Source organism: Pelophylax lessonae (genome assembly GCF_965119305.1).
Source record: "Pelophylax lessonae genome assembly, chromosome: 8".
NCBI classification, from domain to species: domain Eukaryota; kingdom Metazoa; phylum Chordata; class Amphibia; order Anura; family Ranidae; genus Pelophylax; species Pelophylax lessonae.
The window spans coordinates 228729392-228744981 of NC_138775.1; the positions used below are offsets into that span (position 1 = coordinate 228729392).

The window sequence follows — 15590 nt, forward strand, 5'->3', positions numbered from 1 at the left end:
GTACTGAGCAGGCAGATCTTCATTATCCATTGTCACTAGATGTGAACACTGTCTGTCTTAAGGCTGTCCATATTTGGATCATTGCTCTTTTTTTTTTTTTTTTGGTCAGCCAGTGGGCACATTAAAAAAAAGAGAATGAATTTCCTCATTCACACAAGTGAGGTGGATGGAGGAATCCTCCCTGCTGTGCATTAATGTATTCTGACAGCAGGGACTCTTCCGCTGTCAAAATACATTGATAAGCGCTTCAGCCTATTGCCTGCAGGCACTGATCAAATGGAAGTTTTCCAAGAGTCCTGTTCATAAGAAGACAATCGTTAGATCAACTTATTTTGAGCAGCAGCAGTCATAGATGGATGGAAATGAATTTGGTCCCTACTGAACTGGCCAAATTTAGATACATCTATGGCCAGCTTAACAAAGGGTTAAAGATAGGGTTACTAAATTGTATGGTAATGAGAACAGGCTTTGGACAGAAAACTTTGCAGTCAGCCATGACACCTTCTCCTGACAAACATCTAAAAGGTAAGAAATACAGTATCTCGCAAAAGTGAGTACACCCCTCACATTTTTGTAAATATTTTGTTATATCTTTTCATGTGACAACACTGAATAAATGACACTTTGCTACAATGTAAAGTAGTGAGTGTACAGCTTGTATAACAGTGTAAATTTGTTGTCCCCTCAAAATAACTCAGCACACAGTCATTCATGTCTAAACTGCTGGCAACAAAAGTGAGTACACCCCTAAGTAAAAATGTCCAAATTGGGCCCAATTAACCATTTGCCCTCCACGGTGTCATGTGACCCGTTTGTGTTACAAGGTCTCAGGTATGAATGGGGAGCAGGTGTGTTAAATTTGGTGTTATCGCTCTCACTCTCCCATACTGGTCACTAGAAGTTCAACATGCCACCTGAAAAAAAGAATTGTTGCTCTACATAAAGATGGCCTAGGCTATAAGACCCTGAAACGTAGCTACAGCACGGTGGCCAAGACCATACAGCAGTTTAACAGGACAGGTTCCACTCAGAACAGGCCTCGCCATGGTCGACCAAAGAAGTTGAGTGCACGTGCTCAGTGTCATATCCAGAGGTTGTCTTTGGGAAATAGATGTATGAATGCTGCCAGCATTGCTGCAGAGGTTAAAGGGGTGAGGGGTCATGTGCTCTCATTGTAGAGACTCTTTTAATTGAATTGGGACTGCAGATCACAGGGTGCCTTGTCTGGGCCTGCAGCTTACCCGTGTATTTGCAAATGTGTGCAACCAAACCACTGTTTTTAACGCATACTGTTAGACAGGTCAATTCGGTTGGTCGCTGGCTGGTTGATAAGTTGTGACTGGAAATCTCTTCGTTTTTTTGATCAGCGTCCGCCCTTCCAGTGCTCCTTACCACTAAGACAAGTTATAGGTGGAGGCGGTGACCACTTTTTGCATTATTGATATCTATATTGAGCCAGGCAAAGCACTGACACCTTTGCCGCCATTGTGCGATGTGCTGGGTGTTCAGTGTGACCCTGTGCCTTTAAGGAGGGGTGGGCTCCCTCAAGTCACCTGTCCTCCATCTATCCCATTAAATGCATGTGCTCTCATTGTAGAGACTCTTTAAATTGTAGAGTTAGGGACTGCAGATCACAGGGTGCCTTGTCGGGGCCTGCAGCTTACGCATGTATTTGCAAATGTGTGCAACCAAACCCCTGTTTTTAACGCATACTGTTAGACAGGTCAATTTGGTTGGTTGCTGGCTGGTTGGTAAGTTGTGACTGGAAATCTCTTCGTTTTTTTGATCTGCGTCCGCCCTTCCAGTGCTCCTTACCACTAAGACCAGTTATAAGTGGAGGTGGTGACAACTTTTTGCAATAAGGGGTGAGGGGTCAGCCTGTCAGTGCTCATACCATATGCCGCACACTACATCAAATTGGTCTGCATGGCTGTTGTCCCAGAAGGAAGCCTCTTCTCAAGATGATGCACAAGAAAGCCCGCAAACAGTTTACTGAAGAGAAGCAGACTAAGGTCATGGAGTACTGGAACCATTTCCTGTGGTCTAATGAGACCAAGATAAACTTATTTGGTTCAGATTGTTTCAAGCGTGTGTGGTGGCAACCAGGTGAGGAGTACAAAGACAAGTTTGTCTTGCCTACAGTCAAGCATGGTGGTGGGAATGTCATGATCTGGGGCTGCATGAGTGCTGTCGGCACTGGGGAGCTACATTTCATTGAGGGAACCATGAATTCCAACATGTACTGTGACATACTGAAGCAGAGCATGATCCCCTCCCTTTGGAGACTGGGCCGAAGGGCAGTAGTTCAACATGATAACGAACCCAAACACACCTCCAAGACGTCCACTGCCTTGCTAAAGAAGCTGAGCGTAAAGGTGATGGACTGGCTAGGGCATGTCTCCAGATCTAAACACTATTGAGCATCTGTGGGGCATCCTCAAACGGAAGGTGGAGGAGCGCAAGGTCTCTAACATCCACCAGCTCCATGATGTCATCATGGAGGAGTGGAAGAGGACTCCAGTGGCAACCTGTGAAGCTCTGGTAAACTCCATGCCCAAGAGGGTTAAGGCAATGCTGGAAAATAATGGTGGCCACACAAAATATTGATACTTTGGGCTCTATTTGGACATCTTCATTAAGGGGTGTACTCACTTTTGTTGCCAGCAGTTTAGACATTAATGGCTGTGTGTTGAGTTATTTTGAGGGGACAGCAAATATACACTGTTACTGTATACAAGCTGTACACTCACTACTTTACATTGTAGCAAAGTGTCATTTCTTCAGTGTTGTCACATAAAAATATATAATAAAATATTTACAAGAATGTGAGTGGCGTACTCACTTTTGTGTGATATGCCCCATACACTCCTGCAGATTATCTGCAGACTTTTGTCTGCAGACTTACCTTTTCTATGTAGTGCAAGGGCCTGCCGGATTGCATACAAATTGAAAGTGTTTAGGTTTGACCTCATATTATATGGTTTTGGTAAGTCTGCAGACAAAAGTCTGCAGATAATCTGCACGTGTGTATGGGGCAATAATGTGTGTGTGTGTGTGTATATATATATATATATATATATATATGTATATATACATACAGTGCCTTGCGAAAGTATTCGGCCCCCTTGAACTTTTCGACCTTTTGGCACATTTCAGGCTTCAAACATAAAGATATAAAAACTGCAATTTTTTGTGAAGAATCAACAAGTCGGACACAATCATGAAGTGGAACGAAATTTATTGGATATTTCAAACTTTTTTAACAAATAAAAAACTGAAAAATTGGGCGTGCAAAATTATTAACCCCCTTTACTTTCAGTGCAGCAAACTCTCTCCAGAAGTTCATGTTCAATTAAGCTTTGGGAATAAAACCTGGAAGCTAATTGGTTTATTTGCAGAAGTGAGCCTGGTTTTGCACTCTCCAGCTTTAGTAAATAAACCCCTTAGGCCCCTTTCACACGAACGATCAGATCCGCCTGTCTGTTTTTTAGGCGGATCTAATCAGATCCTCTATGCATCCCTATGGGGCAGCGGATGTCAGCGGAGACATGTCCGCTGACACCCACTGCTATCCGATTCCGATCCTGTCCGTGAAATCTGGACAGATGGAAACCCTATTTTCCATCCGTCCAGGGGATAGGATCGGATGGCATCTTATGAGAGCGAACAGGCGGTCCGTTCTCATCCGATTCCCCCATAGAGAGCAGCGGGGCTCTGACACCTCCCTCTCCGCACACAGAGTGGAGAGGGAGCTGTCACCTGCCTGCTCAGCGGGGATCAGCAGATCGATCCCTCGCTGAGCAGAGAACGGACCGCACCGGACAGCAGATCGTGTGACAGGAGCCTCAGTCTGCAGAATTCAATATTGACTTGGCCAACCATTTGCAGCTATATGCAGCTATACTTGAATTTATTATTTAGTTGGCCCAGCCCTTTCAGCTATACCAGCTTCAGCTCTTTTGGGAAGGCTACCCACAAGGTTTAGGAGTGTGTCTATGGGAATGTTTGACCATTCTTTCAGAAGTGCATTTGTGAGGTCAGGCACTGATATGAACAATAAGGCCTGGCTTGCAGTCTCCGCTCTAATTCACCCCAAAGGTGTTCTATCAGGCTGAGGTCAGGCCAGTCAAGTTCCTCTTCTAAACCATGTGCACAACCTTCCCAGAAGAGTTGAAGCTGGTATAGCTGAAAGGGTTGGGGCAACTTAATATTGAACCCTACGGACTAAGATTGGAATGCCAGTAAAGTTCATGGGCGTGTAAAGGCAGGCGTCCCAATACTTTTGGTAATATAGTGTGAGTGTATATATATATATATGTATGCTACAAAGCCATTTGTTATTTAATATTATGAAGAAATTGGATGAAACTGTTGCCTATAATGGAAGAGTAGTTAAGGCTCCTTTCACACTTATGTGACTCCAAAGTTGCACCGACTTTGGGGTAGAAACTTTCAGGCAACTTTGGGTGGGTGTGACTTGGATACACCTTTAGCTTTGACCATTGATAATGGACTGTTGCATTTTTTAACATTCAGGTATGGCTTTCATGCAACTTTTGAGAGTTATCATCAGGGAAGAGCTCGGGCGTGTTCGAGTTCATACGTGTCCGATTCTGCCAGGAAGCCGACACTGTACTCCACTAATCACAGGCAGTGAGACATTTCCCGATCTGCAGCTGCACAGATCAGGAAATGTCTCACTACCTGTGATTAGTGGAGTGCAGTGTCGACTTCCTAGCGGGCTCGGGCACGTAGCAATTCGAGCACGCCTGAGCTCATCTCTAGTTATCATTGAAGTCTTTAGCCTTCAGATTGCATGAAAGTCGGACCGAAGTAATGCACGAACTACACTGAAGTCACAGCAACTTGAAGAAGCACATATATGAATTAGTGGTGCACCAAAATTTCGGCAACCAAAATTTTCGGCCGAAAATGGGCCTATCCCATTTCGGCCGAAAATGGGTCAAAGGTGGCAAAATTAATGGCCCCCGCGAGGAAGGGGGGCACAGCACATGTTTCAAAAATCCCGCCTCTGGCCAGCGGCCCGCCTCTCATTGATGTCACTGCTATGGCTATGTGTATGAACTAACACACCGGGAGGGCGGGCGAACGGCCACTAATAGCTATAACTAAGTGAGCCCTTCACTTCCCTGTCAGGCGGGTATCTCCGCTGACAGGGAAGTGAAGGGCTCACTTAGTTATAGCTATAAGCGGCCGCTCGCCTTCCCGCCCGGTGTGTTAGTTCATACACATAGTCATTGTAGTGACATCACTGAGAGGCGGGCTGCCGGCCAGAGCCAGGTTTTTTGAAAGGAAGGACACAGGAGCAGCAGAGAGTTCGCCTGCCTGTGACATGGAGGTTCCGCCGCGCGGGAAGAACCAAGCATGTAAATCCCACCACAAGTAATCAGATTGCCATCATCATGGGGGAGGGGGGCTCTGGGGGAGGTTAATTACCAATGGTATTTGTATTATGCAGCATGAGGGGGTTAATGTATTGCCACTGCTGGTCACTGATGCATTAGTGACCGACCAGTGGCAGTTAATTAACCCCTTTGTGCTGCATTAGTGCAACCAGTATCAGTGTCAGTGCAACCAGTATTAATTAACACTGACACTGGTGCCACTAATGCAGCACAAAGGGGTTAATTAACTGCCACTGGTCGGTCACTAATTCATCAGTGACCAGTGGCAATACATCTCATGTATTATGCAGCATAACTCATGCTGCATAATGCAAATACCATTGTCAATTGAATTAACCACCTGCCAACCTGTCACAGTACATATGCTGTGATAGGGTGGCAGCTACAGGTGTACATCGCTGCCTGTTTCTGGCGTATGCCCCTGTTCTACCTATTTAAAATCATTTGGGGGAAAACAGTCATTTTCGGGTTCGGTTTTCGGCCAAGGGCATCCTGAATTTTTGGTTTCGGCCCAGAATTTTCATTTCGGTGCATCCCTAATATGAATGGTTATCATTGAAAAACATAGGGAACAACTTTTCATGCGACTTTGAAGTCGTATAACAAGTCGCACAAGTGTAAATGGATGTAACAGTATAAATCAACAATTCTCCAGAATGTGGGCAAACCATCCATAACAATTATTTGAAGAGTTTCAGTTGGTATATTAGGTTCTTCCACACCCTGGTTTTGGAGAAGTTTGATCCCTCTCTTGATCTACTAGGGATGTGTGGATGGTGTATGCAAATGTCACCTTGAGTTTTTGGGGTGGTGTGCTGTTGCAGGAGTATATGCCCTGGTGTCTAGTTGCATGCAGCTAAAGCCTAAGAGGAGCATTGAGGCTGCTCAACTGTTCGGTGAACTTGTCTCCAGCCTACAGACATCAAAGTAATTGCACATGCTTAATGTGCACAAAAATACTTGTGGTCGGTAAATAATGATGGATACCCTTGGTATGGAAAGTCTGTGTGGTGTGCCAGAACCGACGTAAGGGGGTAGGTCTGTAAATAAAGAGGGCCCCCCGAAGATTAGAGGTCAGGAAAAAAGGGTGAAGGTGGGTGGGGCGACTCGTGCGCCCAGCAGCAGGCCGTGTAGGGGAGGGGCGGCGCTATAAAGCCCGCTAGCTCCTCCCACAAACACCGGCCTGCGGCCTAACACTTGTGGTCGGTAAATAATGATAGATACCCTTGGTATGGAAAGTCGGTGTGGTGTGCCAGAACCGACGTAAGGGGGTAGGCCTGTAAATAAAGAGGGCAAAAAAGGAAGCAAATGACACACTTTATTGACAACCTAAATTCATGTTACAAGCCTACTAAAAGCTAACCTCAACTCCTTCTCGGGGTGAGGAATATATATCTGAAAGGCATCAGATTCCCATCGACCAAGTCTTTTGATGATATGACCTGGCGTGTTGTTGCCGGAGGCAGCTGACGCAGCTCCTATCCTAAAGGAGTGGCCAGAATGTGCCGCAGGGTCCCAACCCAGCCTGATACATAAAGTGCGGATGTAAAATAAAAACTTGGCCGTGGTGAGGGGAATGCCCAGCAACGTGAAAAGTGGTGAGTAGCTGGGCGAGCTCTGAGTCTGAGCTGCGTAATTGTCCAGGACCTTGACAGGGCACCAATTATTTCCCGATGGATACAAAGGGATGGACAAAGGGTGTCCCACCTGCCTGGCCTTAGAACACCGAAGTGTCAAGACGTAGTGATCTCCCCATTTGACCAAGTCCCGTTTGAGGAGGCATGTGCGACCCTCTGACAGGGAAGCCACCGTGAACTCCCCGGGCCTGAGAAAGCTGTAAAAGGCCAGGTACATGGCGGTCTTTACAACTAAGTTCGTGAAGGGCTCAAAAGGGGCCATGTCCAACAAATCAGAAAGAGCCCGGAATTTCTCCCCATCTATCGGCAACCGCCTGACCGGGGTATGGCGATCCACTTTGCCAATACCCTTCAAAAGGTTTTTCACTAGATATGCCCTGAGAAAGGGAGACGAGTTCGGCCGGTACGTCAGGACGTGATGTTGAACCCCCCACAGGTACAGTTTGATGGTGCTGGCAGAAAGTTTCAGCTGGAGGTGGCAAAAAGCTGCAAAGGCGACCATCGTCTGAACTGAGTGGTCGTGCAACCCAAATTCCGCTGAAAACCTCCGGAAGATGGACATGGCTCGGTCATAAGCCTTCCTGGTGTTTGACGACAGAGCCGTCCGGGCCAATTCCCGACCATGAGCCACAATCCGGGCTAGTCCAGGATTAATTCTTCGAACTTCGGGGTCCGAGTGGGGCATCTGTCGGCCGTTGGGTGGAGGTTGAAGAACACCTGTAATTAAGACCGGGAAAGAGCATCAGCAGCTGCGTTGGAGTGGCCCGGGATATGTTCACAATAAAGGAAAAACTGGTGGGTGGCTGCTAACAAAGTCAGCCTGCGAACCAGCCTCATGATGGTCAGGGATGCAGACCGGCCCTTGTTAATGATGTCACAGGCTGCCTTATTGTCGCTAAAACACTTAACTGCCATCCCTGACCAGCACCTACCCCAAGTGAAAGCTGCTGCCACTATAGGGTATATCTCGAACAACGCCGAGGTCTCCCGGAAAGCGGGTAAGGCGAGTGACTCTGCCGGCCAATGATCCCTGAACCACGAACCCCCAAAGATGGCAGGAAACCGTGTATGAGCAGCCGCATCCGTCCAAAACACAGGGGACTGGGGTGAGATAGGCGGGATAAACATGGAAATGCCGTTCCACCTTTCCAGGAACTCCACCCACATGGCCAGGTCCGCCCTGGCTGGGGGATCCAGGTGGGTGACAACACCCTCCGGAAGACCTGGCAATAGACACAGTAATCGGGAGATGAATGACCTGCCCTGGGGAATGATGTGCATGGCAAAATTCAATGACCCAATTAACGACTGCAGATCTTTCCTCGTAAAAGACCCTACTTCCAGGAACCTGCCTACCACCTCTCGAATGCGCCTAAGCTTGTCCTCAGGGAGGCTGGACTGCATGGAGATGGAATCCAAGGTGATCCCCAAGAAATCTAACCTGGTGACAGGTCCAATCGTCTTGCCTGGTGATAGAGGGACCCCTAAGGTTGAAAACAAGGCCACAGTGCTCCTCAAACTGACAGGAGTGCAGTTGCCCTGTTCGATCAACAAGAAGTCGTCCAGTTAGTGCAAAACCGTAGGGCACCTGGTGATATTCAGAAGAAGCCAGCAGAGCGTCTCGGCAAAAGTATCAAAAATCCTAGGACTGCTTTTGGATCCGAATGTGAGCCTGATGGCGAAATAATATTCCTCCCTCCATTTAACACCGTGAACATGCCATAAAGAGGGGTGAATGGGCAACAGCTTGAAGGCGTTGGCTATATCTGTCTTGCTGAGCCATGCAGCCCTGCCTGCCCCCAAAATGGCTTGGATGGCGTTGTCCACGGTGGTATAGTGGAGAGAGAACTCAGCTGAAGGGATAAGAGAATTCAGGCTAGGTTTATTAGAGGAATGAGGAGCCGACATGTCGATGATTAACCATCTTTTATTAGACACCAAATACTCGACCAGGTGCGGAGATGGGTGAGACTGAAGGTAAAAAGCCAGTACCTCGATCTTGACCCCGGTCAGTCATTGTTTTGGATTGAGCCTTGATGGACACATGGACTTGGTGTGAGCCCTGAAGCAGATAGAACAAACATGGAGCAGCCTGCAGGCATTGAAACTACACGCCCCACCGTTGAAATTGTTGCAGACCTGGGCCTTGCCTAAGTAAATGATCGGGCGACCCAGTTTGTCTCTTAGGCCACGCTGCTCTGATCTGCCAGCCCCCCCAGGACCCCGGATGTGGAGGACTCAGTCTCCATGGGGCAAAGGTTGGCAGAGTGCGAGGTGGATGAGCATGTGGCGCAAGAGGGAGGCACCAATCCTGCAAAGTGCCTGCAATAAAAGTTCTGTGTCCAGGAGGCTCCAATCAAACCGCACATTGAATTGTGCCAAGGTAGCCGCTGCTTTGGCTGAAACTGACTTGTGAAAGTCGAAAAAGGTAAAACCCCCGTACTTATGGCCCAAATCCACAACCTTGTGGAGATAAAGGTCCAGTTCCTCCCGACGATGTGGGTAGACAGAGCATAACACATCCCTGTAAATCCCGAAAGCCAGGACGAATTCAGGGATGGTCAGCTTCTTATTTAGCCTGGGGTCTCTGGTCTTCATCACTATGGACAAATCCCCATAGTTGTAGACCTTATTCTCTACCACATCTTGGGAGGCAATAAGGAGAGCCACCAGGTTAACATCCTTCCCCTCCAGGATATCCTTGCGGAGGGCTGGGGGGACCATGTGTGCCGGGGTGATGATGGGAGATACCGCAGCAGAGGGGAAGAGGGGGACTGGGGGCCTACCCTGTTCACTAACGGGGGCGGGAGCCTGCACCGGTAAGGAAAGAGGAGGAACCCCGTTAGCTGCACTGGCGTCCTCCAGTTTCGTCAGTCTGTCGCAGATTGACTGCAGAGAAGACAGGATGGAGTCCAGAGTTCCTTGCATGGCCGATCCACAGCCCTGAGAGCTGGTGCCCAGTCCAGGATCTTCCGGGTGCTCAGTCAAGATCCTAAACAGTTCAGCCTTCCTAGCCGTGGCCGGGAACGGAATGCCCCTCTGGCGAAGGACTGCCGAGATCTTCGGGATGGTCCAAGGTCCATAAGAGCCCAGCGGGGATGGATTCCGATGACCCCTGGGGGTAACAGATCTGACTGGGGTGCCAGGTCTGGCTGGCGTGGAGGGGGAGGATGATCCTTCATCCAAGATGGCTCCTAGAGGCACGCTGTCAAAAGAAAAATAGAACACCAAAGTCCAATTAACAACCGCGAGAGCCCCAAGAAAAACTGGCTGGCTAGCTAGTGCCTTGAGGCGAAAAACCTAACTACCCCGTGACAGGTGAGGCCCTGCTAGATGCCAAGCGGCACGCGAGAGACTCTACCTATGATTTGGATGTGGGGCATAAGCCACTAGTGTGGTGGCGGGAAGGTTGGTCTCTCGGTGACAGTAAAGAATCAAACGTGTGGCCGTGACAGGTGAGGCCCTAACTATAAACCCATGAGGTGGGTGAAGCGAGGCGCTAACTATGGTTTGGCCCGAGGGGCGAAGAATCTCTGTGTTGAGATTGGGAAGTTGGCCTCGCGAGACCAGCTATGAAGGGGGAGTAATGGCCAGCACCTGAACCCTAACAGCCAGTTCGCTCACCCTACGGGGAGGGGGGGGGCTGACAGGGGAGACAACACATGACGAAGTACAACACAGTTGAGGTGCAGACAGCGAATGCAGTGCCCACGAGAAAGGACAATGACATGAGTATTGTGCGTGGCACGGAGGTGGTGAAGGTGGTAAAGGAACAACAGGAACCAAGTGGCACCTGCTGGTGACATACCGAAGGTGTGATGTGTGCCCGAAGCGTTACCAGGACGGCCTAGGCTACCGGTAGAAGCATACTGAAGGTGACTAAGATGCGTGTGGAGGCCCAATGAGATGTGAGACTGGCCTAGCAGTGCCTATGGGCAACGCCGGAGTGGCGTTTGTGAAGACTACCTGCATACGGAGCCGTGAGAAAACACACAGGAAGAACCTGCAGCCTGGCAGTAGTACCTGATACCGGCGTTGAAGGACATGACGTAATCCTGGAGGAATAAGGCAATAGGTCAAAACCAGAAGCAGTGACACATGACCCCCCAAGTGTAGATAGCATGTAATGGGAGCCAGAAACGGGAACATATGACCCTGTGGAATGTAGTGAGACCCCCCCCCCCCAAACCCAGCCACCAACCTCCCTCCTGACCGAGGGGGAAGGTATGTGAGCATGTACAAGTGTATAGTACCCCTCCACCTACCCTAGACCTAACTCCAAGAGCCCCCTGACGGGCCTTGGCCTGGGGGCGCCTAATGGCCCCTAGACCAGCCCAGCAAGGGTGAAGCATGGCAAATGAAACAAATACCCTTACTCTTTTTTTTTTTTTTCCATCCCCCCCTAGATCTCTCAGTTGTGTACCACAAGCAGGACAGGAGCCCGCCCCCCCGCCCCCCCTTCTCCTGTAGTGGAAGATGCCGAGGCCTAGCTGGAGGCAGGCAATGTAGTGCTGGTGAAAATGCCGTGGCCTTGACTGAGAGGCAGGCAATGTGTGCAGGCAGCCGCCCCCCCCCCCAACCCCAATGGTTACCTGGTCGCGGCTGAACAGCGGGGAGTTGCAGCGGGCAAAGCTGGCGGTAGTGGAGGTGCTGGTGGCGGCTGGTGCAGCGGAGGAGGCGCAGGCCGGCTGGCAGCGGTGGAGGCGCTGGGAGCAGAGGAGACGGCAGGCCGCGGTGGAGGATCCGGCGGCCGCGAAGATGACTTGCGGCGTCCACGATCCCGCCCGGAAGTCCGGTCCTCAAGTTCCGGCAGCGGTCAGGTGACACAATAGAACACCTGACTCGAGCGCCCAGCGGCAGGCCGGTGTAGGGGAGGGGCGGCGCTATAAAGCCCGCTAGCTCCTCCCACAAACACCGGCCTGCGGCCGAACACTTCTCAAATAAGCGTTATTCCGGAATTGCAGCCACAGTAACTTTGATTGAAGTTGTTGTCTGCCTGATTTGCTATCTTTCACACATGGAGTCCATCGGACGGACTCCGTTTTTCTTAGCGGGGGATTGATCCGCCGATCCCCCGCTGAGCAGGAGGATGACAGCTGTTCTCCGTGCTGTGTGCAGAGACACAGCTGTCAGTTCCCCATGCATCTCTATTGGGGAATCGGATGGGAACGGACCGTCTGTCCGTTCTCATCTGATCCCATCCGATCCGCTGGACGGATGGAAAATAGGGTTTCCATCTGTCCAGATTTGATGGATCGGATCGGAAGTCAGCGGACATGTCTCCGCTGACATCCAATGCCCCATAGAGATGCATGGGGGGATTCCGTTCAGATCCGCCAAAAAAACTGACAGGCGTATCTGAATGGTCCGCCTGTGTGAAAGGGGCCTTAGTGTTGTCTAGCTGCTGTGCTTTCAACATTGGAATTTCTGGCCTCCAGTGTTTTGTGTGAGATTGCAATATGGGTATTTACTACAGAAAAAGCCAGAAATTAATCATTTTTCATAAATGTGTTTAATTCAAATCTGCTGCAAGTCTCAACTTGGAAACTTTTCACATAAAAAGTGTTTAGTCTAATTTTATCATTATGATAAATGGGTGTTCTCTATTTAAATAAACCTGTTAATGGATATTATGCAAATATTCCCCAAACACACTTTATTAAATAAGACTATTGTGCATTAAAATTAACAGCACAGATTTCCTATGTTTCTATTAAATACTTCAGGGTACCATATTTCTTCTGATTATGAAAGCAGAAATAACTATGGGAAATGAAAACACCATAGATGCACATTGCAGTCATCTGTTTTTTTTATACAGAAATTAAAGTATTTGCTGTGCTCACAGTGAAGCTGCTAGGAAGGCATATTATGGAGGGGTTGTGTTAGCGCCTGTCTACCTAATATGCATCATAAATAAAATGCAACACCAGACACAGTCATTTTACCAGATAAAATAATCTGTAAAATACTAATATATAGGAAACATTGCAATTTTGGTAAATTTTGGTAAATTTAAAAGCTCAAGCATGAGTTTTTTTGCCTTTGGATTGTGCTTTGGAGCAGCACTGCAACCACGTGTCACATGATTGTGTACTGTATCATCTACCTCTCTGGGTGGTTATTTGTGATTGGCTGCTCCAGACTGTAAATGTGTGTAGATGAAGTCGACTAAAGGCCTGTACACACGTTAAGAAAATCAGAAGTAAAACTGCCGATTTTCGGATCGTTATTATAGTGCTTTCGACAGCCGATTATGAATTTTCGTACGACAAAAACTGGATGTGCAGTCTATAAAATTTTTCACAACATCCGATTTTCATTTAATTAGTATAGTTTTCATCTGAAAAAAATCATAAGAGCAAGACTAGGCATGCTCAGAAACGAAAGAATACATACAAAACAATTTAACACATGACATCACTTCTGAAGTTGAATTCTGTCAGACGAGAATTTGTCATAAGAAAGTAACCTCTTCAGTTTCCATATGAGACTAGCATGGAACAAAAAATGAAAGAAAATTCATCCGATAATCTGATCATGTGTACGAGGCTTTAGGCTGGATACACACACTATACAACTTTTGTAGTTAGATTTGCTTTAGATTCACCTTCAACTATGTAGTGCAAGGGCCTGTCTGATTGCATATAAATTGAAAGTGTTTAGGTTTGACCTCATATTATATGGTTTTGGTAAATCTAAAGGAAAAAATTTAAAGAAAGTTGTTTAGTGTGTATCCAGCTTAAGACTGAGGACAATGCATGAACAAATAACATACTAACCAGTGTTTTCACACACTGTAATTACAGGCTTTTCAGAAGAGAATTTCAGGATTTAGCAATTTAGGTGTAAAAAGATGAATCTCCTTTTGGATTTAAATGCCATTAATTTATGTTTTATTGGATTGTGAATTTATTGTTTAGTTCTGTTTCATCGACTGGAACAAACACTCCATTAGTTTAAACTCAAGTTAATTCCTTCATCTTGTTAGATACACTTTTGTGGTTCAGTTCTTATAGATGATCTCTTTCTTCTTTAGTTCTTACAGGACTCAAGTCGAAGCTCAAATCAGCCAAGACGTCCTCCACGAGGGAGATACCCACTACCACCCAGATGAAAAAACATGTCTGAATTCCAACTCAGGGAGAGCCAGATGGCCAATTGTTAATAGACTGAAGAGCATTCCTATAGAGCCAGTTGTAAAAGAATCAGGCGTTTTTTGAGAAACATGGGCTCAACAATCCAAAGATAAACATGGGAAGAACTGTGCCTTAATCTTACCCAAGCAACTACCCGTTTTTATTTCTCAACTGTTTTTGGTAAATGTTGACCAGAAAATAGTAAAGCCCATATGGGAAGTTATATTTACAGAGTCCTCAGGTATTTTTATGGAACTGGTAATGCTACCTAGAAACCATCACAACTATACTGGATTTAAAATGTCTACTAAATTTACCTTAAAGGAAGATTTAAATACATTTTTCATGATTCCCAGCAGCCAGTTTGACAAAAGCTTTCACAGTGTCTCCGGTCAGTCCTACAGCCTCTTGCCAGCCATGTTGTTCTGTGCAAAACAAAACCTAGATTTTTAACATGTTGATGGCACTGTAGAATTGTTGACTGAACACCATCTTGTGCAAAACTGTGTAGAATATTGCCTTTATACAAAATAAAAACTTCCCTTCATTAGATCTTTATCTCTCCCATGCAATAATTCTTGTAGACTGCAGTTAGGGTGTAACCGTTCAAGGTTTTGTATATTTAAGCTGCAGGAACATATGGGTGGAGTTGAAAATCTCCCTGCAGAATTGAAGGTTTCGTGATTTTTTAAGTGTTTCTAAAGCCTCGTACACACGATCAGATTATCAAACGATCTTTCGTCCGTTTTTTTGTTGCATGCTAGTCTCATATTGAAAGTGAAGAGCTTACTTTCATAGGAAAATTCCCGTACGACAGAATTCAACTTCAGAAGTGATGTCATGTGTTGAATTGTTTTGTATGTGTTCTTTCGTTTCTGAGCATGCGTAGTCTTGCTCTTACGATTTTTTTCGGACGAAAACTGTACTAGTTAAATGAAAATCAGACGTTTTGTTGACCTATGATAAAAATTTTATAGCCTGCACATCCAATTTTTGTCATCCAAAAATTCATAATCGGCTGTCGAAAGCATTATACTAACAATCCGAAAATCGGCAGATCGTTCGTCGGATGAAATTTTACTTCCGACTTTCGTATTGTGTGTACGGGCCTTAAAATATCAGATTACCAGTCTCAGAGAAATTTGCAGGTAGCCTATACAACTTAAGCCAAGGGGGTTGTAAAGGCAGAACGTCTTTTATCTTAATGTTTTCTATGCATTAGGATAAAAAGCATTCTGTGTGCAGCAGACCCCCCCTCAGCCCCCCTAATACTTACCTGAGCCCCATGTCTATCCAGCGATGTCCACAAGTGCCTCTGCCATCTGGGACTCTCTCTCCTGATTGGCCAAGACACAGCAGTGGCACCATTGGCTCCTGCTGCTGTCAAT

The 15590-nt window shown here is 46.9% G+C and overlaps 1 protein-coding gene across 3 annotated transcripts in view; it reads left to right on the top strand.

Moving 5' to 3' along the window:
• The window catches only part of SEC16B (SEC16 homolog B, endoplasmic reticulum export factor), a 379445-nt gene extending 364691 nt beyond the window's left edge, over positions 1–14754 (top strand). For all 3 annotated transcript variants that reach the window (XM_082265600.1, XM_082265602.1, XM_082265601.1), the window contains one exon: positions 14103–14754. In XM_082265600.1, coding sequence (XP_082121726.1) covers positions 14103–14180 — 78 coding nt within the window. In that variant the 3' untranslated portion in view covers positions 14181–14754. The remainder of the gene's footprint in view (positions 1–14102) is intronic.
• Positions 14755–15590: the final 836 nt, after the last annotated feature.